Source organism: Hyperolius riggenbachi, chromosome 2 (genome assembly GCF_040937935.1).
Source record: "Hyperolius riggenbachi isolate aHypRig1 chromosome 2, aHypRig1.pri, whole genome shotgun sequence".
NCBI classification, from domain to species: domain Eukaryota; kingdom Metazoa; phylum Chordata; class Amphibia; order Anura; family Hyperoliidae; genus Hyperolius; species Hyperolius riggenbachi.
This window is the reverse complement of record NC_090647.1, coordinates 294,529,890-294,544,075: the sequence shown is the minus strand read 5'-3', so window position 1 is coordinate 294,544,075 and position 14,186 is coordinate 294,529,890. Positions and strand designations below refer to the sequence as shown.

The window sequence follows — 14,186 nt, the reverse complement described above, 5'->3', positions numbered from 1 at the left end:
TTCACCTCCTCTCTTCTAGAAAAAGACAGGTTGCTCAGTTATAGCCAGGTAGTGTGTCTGTACAGTGCTTGCCAATACTATGGCTACCAAATCAATAAATTTACAGCCATTTTTGGTGAGAAAGCTCTTCAGTAAGCAATTGAGCAAATGTGTCCTGGATTTTATTTTTCCAAATGCTACTAGGTGGCAACGTTTCGCCACTCTTGCATGGGTCACATCAGACAAAAGCAGTGCACATTTCAGTAATACATGTAAGCTATCCTAGATTTGTTACACATTTTCGGTGCATGTGCATAGCTCACCTCTTAATTATGGCCTGCAATAACTCAGGTAAGGGCTATAAACTATTGCCAGGTAATAGCAGATGTGATTTTTTTTTTTTTTTTTTTTTTTAAATCCAGTCCATGTATCTGGATCATGAAAGTTATGTACCACATGTCATCAGTGCTGGTAGTGACAGCGCTACATGGGAACATGGGTAGGTGAGCGCATTTGTTCTAGTTACTAGGGGCGCCGTTGTCGGATGTAGTCCAGCATGGCATCACCCTATGTGGAGAAAAGTGTCGGACAAGTTATGAAATGATGCTGGAGCGTGTGCAAGGGGTGGTAGAGCTACAGTGCACATGACCAGTTGCCGGCAGCATTCACGCAAGGGTTGGTATGCAATGATATTGTATGTTGCGACGGAGCACAATGGATTTAGTGTGAAAGAACTCTTAAGGCTCATACACACGTCTGACTGAAGGCAACGACGGGTCCGTCGTCGCCTCCCGCTGGGCGAGTTTTCAGCAGACAGTACAGCGTGTGTACAGTCTGTCAGCGGACTGATAAGGCTGTTTCTGTACTGTCTGCTGAAAACCTGCCCAGTGGGAGGTGACAATGGACCCGTCGTTGCCTTCAGTCAGACGTGTGTACGAGCCTTTAGGCTTTATTCACATCTAAAATCAAAATCGCAGATGGCCGCGTTTTGCGATTTTGTGAGTGATTTTTCAGAGCGATTTATTTTTTCACTTCCTGATGCAAGTCAGGAAGTGAACTCTTTGAAATAATAAATACAATGTATTTATTCTTAAAAGCGTGAACGCAATCGCTGCACAAAGCAATTTTGTGAGCGTTTTGCGTTTTTCCTATACCTTTTTATTGTAGCAAAATCGCCCTAAAAATGGTACAGGCAGCACTTTGCTGAGTGGATCGGAAACGAACCACTCAGCTGTGAACTCTCTCATAGGGAATCATTGCGCAAGCACTTTAGAGCAATTTTGAAAATAGCCGGCGCTTAAAAAAACTGCAAAATGCCCTAGATGTGAACAAGCCCTAACGGTTTGTAATTAAAGGTTAAAAAGGCATCTGATCAATAATGCATACCTATTGCATAATTGATTATGGACCTGTGTTGCAATACTCCAGGCTAGCAAAACCTCTAATTACATGGAAAGTATGCTGGCAAGCTCCATACACCATACTTGCAATGGTTGTAAGGGCCCCACTAAGATCTCCCTTTGTGGGGAAGGGGGGGGGGGAATTGTCAGAGCTAATTACAGTAAACATGACCTGAAGCAGTCCAGATGAATGGGTTAACAGCAGGCATTGTGAGGATGAATGCTTTTTTTTCTCAGTACAGCAGAATCCCTGTTATCCAGAACTCCATAAGCAGCTGGAAGTCTCAACTATCCAGCATGCCTGAATGACAACGGGGACTTTAATTTGGGCTGTTTGAGGGCAGTTTTGGAGAGTTTCAAATACTTTCTGAGCCTCCAGCAATGTCCATCAGCCTTTATCTTCCTCCTAGCGGGCTCCTAGTGGCTACCAGTGTCAGTGTATGGAAGTCAGGGTGTCATATGACCTGATGCGGGGCAGGTGACACTCCAGCTTGCATGCGCGGAAGAAGTCAGAAAGACGTTAGGAGGAAGACTAGACTAGACATTGCTGGAGTATTCAGAGGGGAGAGTTTGTGCTTTTTCAGCCAGGCAACCGGCAAGCACATCATACATCAGGAGATCCTCGCTGGTGCTGGATTCCGCGGACTCTGCTGTATTATCATGCTGCTTATGGCTATTTTACTCTTGCAGGTAATTCATGCTTTGCATTACCCTATTTTGCCGAAAAGGGGCCGCAAAATAAGAGACTTTCACACTTCCTAATATTGGCGCGTTACCACAAGCGCCAATATTAACGCATGCTACTTGTTGTAATGGTAGTCTTGAGGCAACGCACATCGTGTGGGATGCTACATGAGCATTGCAATGCAAAAAACATGTAAAACCGGCCTTAACTGCCAATGGCAACAGAAAGAGCTGTCTGAAGGGACTGCAGATATGGGAGTTTTTGCTGCAAGAAATGCTTGGTAAAAATGACATTAACAATGATATGGCATTTTATACACAAATGAAAAGAAGTTTTGCCACATAGTTCCTACACCAGATTTTAAAAAAACATTTGTGCCTGGAGTTGGATTTGAAAGAACAATGTTATCATTTTTTCTGACCGCTCCTTTGTAAGTTCTTCTGGTTACTTGGAGGCATATTAAAAAAATGTGAGCAGTCAGTTTCAATTTAACCCTTTCCAAGCCTTTTACAGCATAGGTCTAATGTTGGACATAGGCCAACACAGGAAAAATGGCTGGTGCTAGGTGCGCTGTCAGTGCCTATATTGGCCCATGTGTACATGGATGGCAGTGCAGCCACAAGGAGTCCCCGACACTGCAGCAGGTCGGCGGTTCGCTAGATGTATGGGCACCTTTACTGATGTTTGTTTTCTTTTTTTGTCTTATTGTAGTAAGTTTGTTGTTTCCTTTCCTGTGATTACAGTATCCCGCCATGTACTCAGATAAAGAGAATGTCTTCAATTGTATCCAGAGAGCACATCAGAACACGCTGGAATTGTATCCTGCTTGGCTGATCTTTCAACTCATTGCAGGACTTGCGTTTCCAGTAAGTAAAGCTACCTATGCATGTGTTGCGCCTCTAATAATGAACTAACCAGAGAATCAATACATTTTTCTTAAAGTGGAGACCCTAGGTAAGAATAATAATGCTGTTTTCTATTTTTATGAACCTTTTTTCTTTTAAATTTTAAAATAAATTGTAGCCCCCCCCCCTCCCCCAGTTGGCCAGTCCTGGGGGAGTAAATCCGCTTGGCAAATCACTTGCACGTAGGGGGCTGCCTTATGCTGGGATCCGTTTCTGCCGTGCGTTTTTGCTCTCTATCATTTTTGTCGCTCAATTTCACTCTCGATTCTTATCTTCCTCTCCTTTTTCTTATATTTTCCATTCACTTCTATCAGAAATCAAGCGGCAACACAAACGAAAGGGAGATCGGACATGTTGGAAATTATCTATCGAACCATCTAATCAGCTACAAAACGAACCGTGTATTCCCAGCATTATGCAATGCACCATACAATTTTCTGTTAGATTTTCCTGACAGATAATTTCCAACATGTTGGAAATTATCTATCTAACCATATATCTGCCGAGCAATTAGGCATTGTTCTACTCAGCAGGAGATAACCAGAAGACAATGCACCAGAGATAATGACCAGTCTCTACCAGTACTTTACAGAAAATAATCTAATTATAGAAAAATCTAACAGAAAATTGTATGGTGTGTACTAGGCAAAAAACACACCCCTGATTTTTGGCTGAGGCGGTCATTATCGGCTGCCTCATCTGACTTGAGTTAAGCGTGTGTACAAGGCTTAAAGAGAATCTGTACTCTAAAATTCTTACAATAAAAAGCATACCATTCTTTTCATTATGTTCTCCTGGGCCCCTCTGTGCTGTTTCTGCCACTCCCTGCTGCAAACCTGGCTTGTAATTGCCAGTTTTAGGCAGTGTTTACAAACAAAAGACATGGCTGCTAACCAGCATGTGATAGGCTGAGAGAAGCTCAGTCTGTGACTCATACAGAGCCTGCAGGGGGCCTGGAGAGGGTGTGTATAACTTCTATCCTATCACAGCAGAGCAGCACATTCCTGCCTGAGCTGACAAAGCTGACAAAGGAAAAGATTAGATTAGATAACAGAGATAATACAGCCACTGTGCAACTAGGAAAGCCTGCATTAAGACAGAACACATTAGAACAGGTATAGGAACTTATAGGATAGAAGAAATAAGGGTGAAAATTTTGTTACAGAGTCTCTTTAATGCTGGGAATACACAGTGCTTTTTGCGGCTCGATTCTGCCGCCCGATCGATTCCCCCGCTCGATTTTGCGCGCGATTCTCTTATCTTCTATTCATTTTTTTTATCTTTTCCAATTGTTCCCTATGCAAAATCGAGCGCGGAATCGATCGGGCGGGTGATCGGACATGTCTGAATGGCTCAATCGAGGGCAAAAACGTACTGTGTATTCCCAGCATTAAGGACAACTGAAGTGAAAGGGATATGGAGGCTTATCACTTCATTTGTCCTTAAATAGAACTCAAGGTGGGTTCTAAGAATCCTAATTGCACACAGAGGCTGGGTCTGCATATAATACCCAGCCTTACAGTTTCCCCCTACAGGCCCCCCTGCGCTCTGCTTGCCCCCATAAACCATACGCCATGCTAAGCGACACGCAGCGTGTCACACCCAGCTCTTAATGTCTGTACTGTCATTCTCACCGCTCCTCCGCCTCCTCTATGTCGCCGCTCCCCGCCTGCGTCCCTTCCCTCCAATCAGCGGGAAGGGACGCGGGCGGAGAGCGGCGACATCGAGGAGGCGGGGGAGCGGCAAGAATGACAGCGTATGATTTATGGGGTCACAGCAGAGCGCACAGGGAGCCTAGGGGGAGCAGTATAGCAACAGAGGCTGGGTATTATATGCAGACCCAACCTCTGTGTGCAATTAGGATTCTTAGAACCCACCTCGGGTTCTATTTAATATGGGGTAGCTAGATGTCCATCTCCTTCCAGGGATGCAAATATAGAGGTACAATAGTATATTTTACTCATTCCTACAAATAATTTGTAGCAAGAAAAAACGACAACTGGAAATTGCCTTTTCACACTAGTAACTGTGTTTTGAAATGCATTAAAATGCATGTAAAAATGCAAGCATTTGTCAGTGTGTTTTAGCACTTTTCTTCGCGCGTTTCTATGCGTTTTACTGCATCGTTAAACCACTGTGATGAGACGTAGAGGGAAAGGAAAACCGCTGATTCATGGGGTTTGTCTGCATGATCCATGTGCTGAAACACACTTTGCGTGCATTACTATGCGCTACAGTGCATTTTAATCACTCCCAACACATTGAAGTGAACTTCTCAGCATCACACTGTTGTACTGTGAATGTTAAAATGATAGTCTGTGGACTTTCATGTTACCATGTTTATCGTACACTGTGCAGTGCGTCATAACTCACTGCAACACACATAGGGCTTGATTCACTAAACCGTGATAACTCAAATATCACACCTTATCAAAGATATCTCACCTTATCAAAGTTAGCATGCCTTATCAGAGTAGCATAGCGAGCGCAATTAACTTATGCCTGCTACTTGGCAATGGCACTTGTCCTGCCCTGAGCCGCTGCGGGTTCGTTGTGCTCGCTATGCTACTCTGATAAGGTGTGTTAACTTTGATAAGGTGTGATATTTGAGTTATCACAGTTTAGTGAATCAAGCCCATAGTGTGATTGAACCCTTAAAAAAATACCTGAAAATATTTGTTATTAATTTCAAATGACTCAATCCAAATCATCTGGAGTGTTCTGAAATCCACCTGGCGTCTATCCATAATGCCACAACACTCATTTGGGTGGGAACTCTGGCAAAAGCACCTTAGAGTTTCTGGCTAGGCCTTCACCCTTGTCAATATTTGTAAACCAATAAAAATCTTTCCTTACCCGGGCTACCATTCATATCGGATGTGTGCCAAGAGGTCTTCCGCAAGACTTGAAAAGATACCACAGGATTTTAACGCTTGGATTTTGATTGTATGGTTTGCATTTTGGCAGAGGAAGCTCTGTACTGTGGGGGGATTCCATAGTCACTTATGCTGGGCATACACGGACAGTTTATGCGCCAGTATCGAGCCACCAGCTCGATGCCGTCGCGTCACCGCTCGTGCGCGCGGATCGATTCCCGCTCGTCCCCGGCTAATCAGCCACTCATTTCTTCTCATTGTTCTCCCCGCCGGTATCAATCCGGCGGGGTATCGGACAGGTTGAATATTATCAATCGAGCCATCAGCGGCTCGATTGATAATATAAAACGTGCCGTGTATGCCCATCATAAGACTGGACAAAGGTATTTTGCAAGGGGCAAGGAGGGTAAGACTTCTTTCTCTGCTTTGCAGAAACAACTTCATTGCTTAGCCATTAGATAGGCTTTACATAGTCATGTCACTGACTGTCCCGCAGAAGAGCTCACAAACTAATCCCTATCACAGTCATATGTCATAGTCTATGGCCAATTAGCTTAGCAGTATGTTTTTAGATCAAAAATTATTTGCACCATGATCTGCAGGCATTGCCTAGGGGAGAAAAAAGGGACCACTTCCACTATTTAGCTCCACCCAGAAAGTCCCTTACGAGACCCATTAATGACTGCCCCAGTCTGTACTATTATTTGGGTGTCTGGATTTTTTTACCATCTTGTCCAGGAAAAATAAGACATTTGATTGGCAACCCTGATCAGAAAGAGGAAAGATTTTACAATTGCTGAACACTGAATAAGCAAGGCGTTTTGAATCAGGATGATACCATTTATTGGCTAACTTAGAGATGAGTAAACAGTGAGCTTTCGGCTTATAAAAAGCCTTCGTTGGACTGGTTCCTGACCAAAACTGAAAAAGACTGTTGAAAAAATCTGAAAAATCAGGAACCAGTCCGACGAAGGCTTTTTATAAGCTTAAAGCTCACTGTTTACTCATCTCTAAGTTAGCCAATAAATGGTATCATCCTGATTCAAAACTCCTTGCTTTTACTGATGGCTAACACAGTACAACACTACTGCTTCTACTAAACACTGAATAAATAGCTTATAAATTAATATGCCTATTTTAAAGCATGTAGACATATAGTATAACCCATTACTTTTTTTCTTTGCGCAGCTTTCTTCATCTGTTTTGGGAGCAATCTGGGTGACCAGTCGGTTTTCTTATGCTCATGGATATTACACAGGAGGTATGTATCTTGCGAACATACACACACACACACACACACACACACACACACACACACACACACACACACACACACGTGTGTATACATGGCAATTTGCGTTTTGTTTTGCACGTTTAAATAGTACCAGGTTTGCATTTGAATAGTGTTTTGCCTCATTCTCACAGCCAACCACTGAGCTCAAAACAGTCAGGAAAGGGCAACAAAAGCAGCAGAATAGGTTTGGTTGCATTTGAACAAAGAGAACGCAAAGCAGATGGAATTCAAACACATTAACATTGCTCCACAAGATCTTTCTCAAATTATTGCATTTAATGTGTTTAGAGTACAGTTCTTCATAAACGCAGGTCAAAGACAAAAATAAAATAAACATCTCAAGGCTATATCACACAAGTGATGCAGTTATGTCAGCTGGTGGCTGAAAGTATTATACTGTAAAGTACAAATGGTGAGTGTTTCATCTAATAGTCTAAGGCCCCGTTCACACTTGCGTTTTGGCATGCAAACGGACCGGATCCGAATCAGATCAGGACCTGATCCGGATCGGAACCGTACAGTTCCGATCCGGATCCGGTCCGTTTGCATCAGGAATGTATCAGGCTGCCATCTGGATCCGTGTGGTAAAAACAGCGAAATTACTATTAAAATTGTCGGGGTCAGCAGGGTCAGCAGAAGGTGCACCTGGTGCACCTATAGAATCACGTCCTCCGCTGTTTAGGCCTCACCTCCACCTCCGACATACTGCCAAACAGCTCCAGCACGTTAGTCACTGCTGCTCCACTGCTGCCCATGTGTCCCCATCCGAAATGGCTGCTAGAATGCGTATTATAGGAAGTGGGGTAGAACGTCAGGTGTTTGTATCCTGTGTGTTCTGTGCTTTCCGTTCCCCATAGGTTTTTATTTCCGGATGGTGCAGTCAGGCTCCGGTCCGGGTGCGTGGGCCGGATGATCTGGACCCAAAAAATAGCGCATGTTGGAAAAGTGTCCGGAGTCCGGATCCGATCCGGCTCCGTTCTGTACGGAACGTACACATGTGAACGTCCGCATAGACTTTGCATTGCTATGCGGAACGTACCTTCCGTTTGTACAGTATACGGTCCGGATCCGATCAGGCGGATCCGGACAGGGAACGCTAATGTGAACCAGGCCTAATTGGAAACCAGTAACACTGAGATAATATGCCAGAGCACAAGAGGGCTCAAGCTGGCCATACATGCATTGACTTCTCTGATCGATTTCTGGCTGATTCAAATGATTTTTTTTTTTTTTTTATAGTATTTGTGCAATTTATTGATCAGACATGTTTGACTTGGGTGGGAGCAATGGGAGATTGACGGCCTGTAGCATCACACTGCATTGGCAGTGCAACAATTGTGGTTTCATGTTAAGGATATTATAAGTAACGCAAAGGGACCAAAAAGCCCCTCTACTAAAAAAAGCTATACTTAAAGGAGTCATCGGCCAAACCAAGTCCCCCCCCCCCGCTCTACTTACCGGGGCTTCCTCCAGCCCATTGCAGACGACACGTCCCACGCCGCAGCTCTGCTCTCAGCCATTCGGCTCGGGGTCCCTGCCGGTGCAAGGGGCGACCTCGAGGTCTTCTCTACACCGCGGACAACGTGCGCAGTACACTGCGGACAACGTGGACTTAATTGATAGCAGCGCTCGCACATGCGCACTAGAGGATGTCGCCCTCTTCACCGGCGAGACCCCGGGCCAAACGGCTGAAAGCGGAGCTGTGGCGTGGGACGTGTCATCTGCAATGGGCTGGAGAAAGCCCCCAGTAAGTACACCGAGGGGGGCGGGGGGGAATTGGTTTGGCTGATGACTCCATTAATATAAATTTGCCTTCTTAAACCAGAACGTATTTACAATCCATTCAGCTTTATGTGAGCAAGAGAGGTCTCGTGCTGCATCACTACTGAGTATGCAAATAATCCCTTTATGCCCCTAAAAGCGAGCCATACATCCAGAGCCGCTGTTGTGCAGTGTCTCTATGGCCTATTACTTTACAGAGCCATACTAATCCAACATGCACACAAGCTGTTTGTGAGTTGTTGCTCCTCATCAGTGCAAGCACATACTGTAGATCATTCTGTCTCTGTGAAGTAGGCCATGCGACATGTAATATCCTTATGGAAACAGGCTTACGCTTATGTTACAAATGACCGGCAACAAAGTACTGTGCTTTGTTATGCATACCTCACTAGAAGACGTTAATTGTGAATTCCAGTGCGATGTGCCTAAGGGTTGTTTTGTACAACACGCAATTTGCTGCATTTTGTATGCGTGCAAGTTGAAAATCACAAGAACATTAGCAAATAATAAAAAATTGCAGGAACTCTTTGATACTTGTGCAGTGCGATTTTGCCTGATCCCAAACATCCTGCCTGCTGAATTTCTTCTGCCTTTCACCTTGTGTTCACAGCATCCAGTAAAAATCACAAAATGCAATAGCAGCAAAATCGCACTGTTTGCGATTGCATGCTGTCCTATAAAACAGGATTAGATGTTGGTGCTTAGCTCAGTTCTAGCTCACCAGTCTCATTATTATCATGTTCAATTTCTTCCTGCTCAGTGTGTGATAAGGTATGAAACCCTTCCCACAACCTCTCAGTCTGTTTGTAAAGCCCAGCCTGCTGTCAGAAACCACTTCATACTGTTATTTTATTTTAGTGTGTAATAAAATAACATGTGTTTAGTCCTTCTCATGCCCTGCCCAGTGTGTTTGTAACATAAAAAAAGCAGTGAGAAGTGTTTTTGTTTTTTTATTGCAGATGGGGCACAGTAATTTTTATTAAGACACTGGGTAGGGTGTAGCTGCTATATTACATATGGAGCAGGCAGGAACTAGACAAACTGATGAGGTTGTACAGAGCTGTAGCCGTAATGCTGGCCACATACAGTAAAGCTGCGTACACATGTGGGATAAAAGTCTTTGGAAAACGAGGAATCAATCTGCTGCTTAGGTTTGGCGAGTGGGATTGAACAAAGGATCATTATAAGGATTACATGTGCATACGATTAGTTCATGCAAAAAAAAACCCCTGAGAAATGATTTCTTTTTTATTCTCTAGTTATACCAACTAGGGATGGTCATCAAGGTTCCCAAAATGATTCCTTTAAAAGGTCTCCGAGCTCAAATTAAAATCAAAATTTGAACTTACCTGGGGCTTTCTGCAGCCCAGTGTAGGTCGGGAGGGCCCACGACGTCCATCCGGCTCTTCTCCCAGGGCCTGGCCAGAAATGGCTGCCTGGCGGCTACCGGCGACACTGGGACCGAGTGTCGGGCTCCTCTGCCTGAAAGGTGACGACAGTCGTCACCACGCCGGCCACCTTGTGTCATTACGGCGGCCGGCGTGACAGTACGGCGCACGCACGGTTTAATCGCGCATGCGCCGTACTGTCACGGAATGACACGAGGCGGCCGGCATGGTGACAAAGGAAGAGGAGCCCGACACTCGGTCCCAGTGTCGCCGGGAGCCGCCGGGCAGCCATTTCTGGCCAGGCCCTGGGAGAAGAGCCGGATGGATGTCGTGGGACCTCCCGACCTACACTGGGCTGCAGAAAGCCCCAGGTGAGTTCAAATTTTGATTTTAATTTCAGCTCGGAGTCCCTTTAAATGCTTGCACATCTAAATTATAAACGTTGTGGGGCTTACGTACACATGATTTGTGCACGAACTGCCACGAAACCTGTATAATTCATGTCTCTGTATTTAAAGTGAACCTGAAGTAAAAATAAACGTACAATTTATTTATATAAAATAAACGTATTACTTTATCAGTCATACACCTACGAATGATAAATAGAACATTAGTAATATAGAAAAGAGTATATTATTTTTAGATTTATAGCTTTATTTTAAAAAAAAGGCATCAGACTGTCACTGTTGCAGTTCATGAATTCACACTCTTTCAAAGGACAACTGTAATAAGAGGGATATGGAGGCTGCCATGATTATTTCCTTTTAAAAAATACCAGTTGCCTGGCTATCCTGCTAATCCTGTGCCTCTAATACTTTTAGCCATAGACCCTGAACAAGCATGCACAATATCAGGTGTTTCTGACATTGTCAGATCTGACAAGATTAGCTGCATGCTTGTTTCAGGTGTGTGACTCTGACACTACTGCAGCCAAATAGACCAGCAGGGCTGCCAGGCAACTGGTATTGTTTTTAAAGGAAATAAATATGGCAGCCTCCATATCCCTCTCGCTACAGTTGTCCTTTAAGTTGAAATAGAAGTAAGACTAATGACCCCTTTAAATTTCCTACAGTAAAACCTCATTCGAATATCTTACTGTTTCTCAGTTGTTTTTGTTTTGTTTTTGAACACACAAACAATGGGCCTCAGGCTATACCCAATATGTCAGGAGGAGTCACAGACCAAGGTAGGAGGTCCATCAAGCCTCCAATACAATAACGTCCATACACACTCAATCCAAGATGGGCTCAACCCCTCTGAAAGAATTTCAGCTTTTTATTTTCATTTAAAAACGGTGATACAGCAACAACAAAGCACAAAATTTCAGGTTACATGCCCTTTGTCAAATGGAGCACTTGACAAAGGGTATGTAGCCCAAAACGTTGTGCTTTCTTGTTGCTGTATCACCGCTTTTAAATGAAAATGAAGAGCTTGATATTTTTTTAAGAAGGGTTGAGTCCAGATTGGATTGTTGTTTTTGAACACCCGTGCCAATCACTACCAAGCACCTGGCCAGTGCAGAAGAGTAGCTGATAGGCAGTGAATTCACCGCCTTCCACCTCCTGCAGCCTCCCATGGAAAAGGGGCCTAAAGCATGGTACACGCTTTAAATTATGATTGACCAATCACTGACCAGTTTTACCACCTCCATGTAGTATGAGGGTTTACCTGCACAATCTGCTCATAGTATTCATTATATGTTGATGCTCATACTACATGGTGGTAAATGGAGGTGGTAAAATTGGTCAATATTGTCCAATAATAATATATCAATATTGTCCAATAATAAGTGTGTACCAAGCTTTGGAATGGTCTGAAAGTGCATTTAATTAGCGCAATTCTAAGCAAAGTATAACCTGAATTCAATTTGTATAAGCCAGAATTCTTAGCATCTCACTGACCTCTCTACTCTACTAATCAGAGTGAATAAGGCAACTGTCTAGAGAGAGTGTTTGAGGAATATTAAAGGTATAAACTATTAGGGCTCGTTTCCACTATCGCGAATCTGCATGCGTCCAACGCATGCAGATCCGCACATGTAATACAAGTGGATGGGCCTGTTTCCACTGTAGCGTTGTTGAGGTGCGTTTTTTTCAGCGTGAAAAAAACGCACAAAAGAGCCAACGATTTCGCCTGCGTCGGGAATCCGTGCGAATCGCCGCTAATGTATTTAATAGTAAAAACGCATGCGTTTGTTACATGCGTTTTTACCCGCGATTTCGCGTGCGATTTCGCACCTTTTTCAATTTTATTTAGCCCTGGCAGTGTCATGGTTAATTTCGCATGGCACCCTGCCATGCGAAATCGCAGGCGAAATCGCGGGTAAAAACGCATGTGGAAACGCATCCGCATGCGTTTTTACAAGCGTCGGAATGCGGCCGAAATCGCGTCGCAACAGTGGAAACGAGCCCTTAGTGGATTTCTTATTCTGTGTCCAATCCAATGACATTACTTGAAATCTACACGCAGCTATGCAGAGATGTTTGTGCTTGTACGTTTGCTCATGGTATTCATTATTATTATTTTTTTTAATTATTTTAGATCCAGAAAAGAGACTGAAAGGTGCTTATGGGTACATTGGTCTGTTCGGTGTCGTTATTTTGTCTCTTGTTGCAGCCCTACAACTACTCGATGTTGTCTGATCACAAACACATTGTCTGCATTTACTTCTAAAATTGACAGAAATGTATTTCCAATTTGCCTTATCAATGTTTTTTGAAAAAAATAAATAAATAAAATAGTTGTCAATAATCTTTGTTAAAGAGAATCTGTATTGTTAAAATCGCACAAAAGTAAACATAACAGTGCGTTAGGGGACATCTCCTATTACCCTCCGACACAATTTCGCTGCTCCCCGCCGCATTAAAAGTGGTTAAAAACAGTTTTAAAAAGTTTGTTTATAAACAAACAAAATGGCCACCAAAACAGGAAGTAGGTTGATGTACAGTATGTCCGCACATAGAAAATACATCCATACACAAGCAGGCTGTATACAGCCTTCCTTTTTAATCTCAAGAGATCATTTGTGTGTTTCTTTCCCCCTGCAGCTATCTTCCACTGAAGTGTCAGGCTGTTTCTTCATGCAGAGTGCAGACAGCTCTGTCTGTATGTAATTCCTCAGTATGTGAAAGCCCAGCCAGCTCAGAGGAGGATTTATCCAGCTTGTAAAAGATAATAGAGCAGAGAGAAGCTGCACTAATCTAAATAACACACAGGCAGTGTGCAGAGAGGGGCCTGGAGGGGGAAGATGCATCACAGAACCACAACACTGAAGAACTTGGCAGCCTTCCAGACACAGGCCGACAAGTCTGACAGGAGAGAGATAAGTTGATTTATTACAGAGATGGTGATAGTAGAACGTGCTGCAGTAAGCCAGAGCACATTAGAATAGATTTTGGAACTTGTAGAATGGAAGAAAACCAAATGAAATTTTTGTAACAGAGTCTCTTTAACCTCCTTAGCGGTAACCCCGTGCTGGACACTGGGTAAGCCGCCGGAGGGTGCCGCTCAGGCCCTGCTGGGCCGATTTTCATAATTTTTTTTTTGCTGGACGCAGCTAGCACTTTGCTAGCTGCGCCAGCACCCCGATCGCCGCCGCCGCGCGCCCGATCGCCGCTATCCGGTGCGGCGCGCGGCCCCCCCCCCCAGACCCCTGCGCTGCCTGGCCAATCAGTGCCAGGCAGCGCCAAGAGGTGGATCGGGTCTCCCAATGACGTCGCTGACGTCGGCGACGTCATCCCACCCCGTCGCCATGGCGACGGGGAAAGTCCTCCAGGAAATCCCGTTCTTTGAACGGGATTTCCTGATCGCCTATCGCCGGAGGCGATCGGCGGGGCTGGGGGGATGCCGCTGAGCAGCGGCTATCATGTAGCGAGCC

General features: G+C 44.3%; 1 protein-coding gene across 2 annotated transcripts in view; it reads left to right on the top strand.

The window, feature by feature from the left end:
• LOC137544353 (glutathione S-transferase 3, mitochondrial-like) overlaps positions 1 to 13,060 on the top strand; it is a 48,408-nt gene extending 35,348 nt beyond the window's left edge. For both annotated transcript variants that reach the window (XM_068265423.1, XM_068265422.1), the window contains exons 2-4: positions 2,808 to 2,930; positions 7,034 to 7,106; positions 12,851 to 13,060. In XM_068265423.1, coding sequence (XP_068121524.1) covers positions 2,808 to 2,930; positions 7,034 to 7,106; positions 12,851 to 12,951 — 297 coding nt within the window. In that variant the 3' untranslated portion in view covers positions 12,952 to 13,060. The remainder of the gene's footprint in view (positions 1 to 2,807; positions 2,931 to 7,033; positions 7,107 to 12,850) is intronic.
• The last annotated feature ends 1,126 nt before the right edge of the window (positions 13,061 to 14,186 follow it).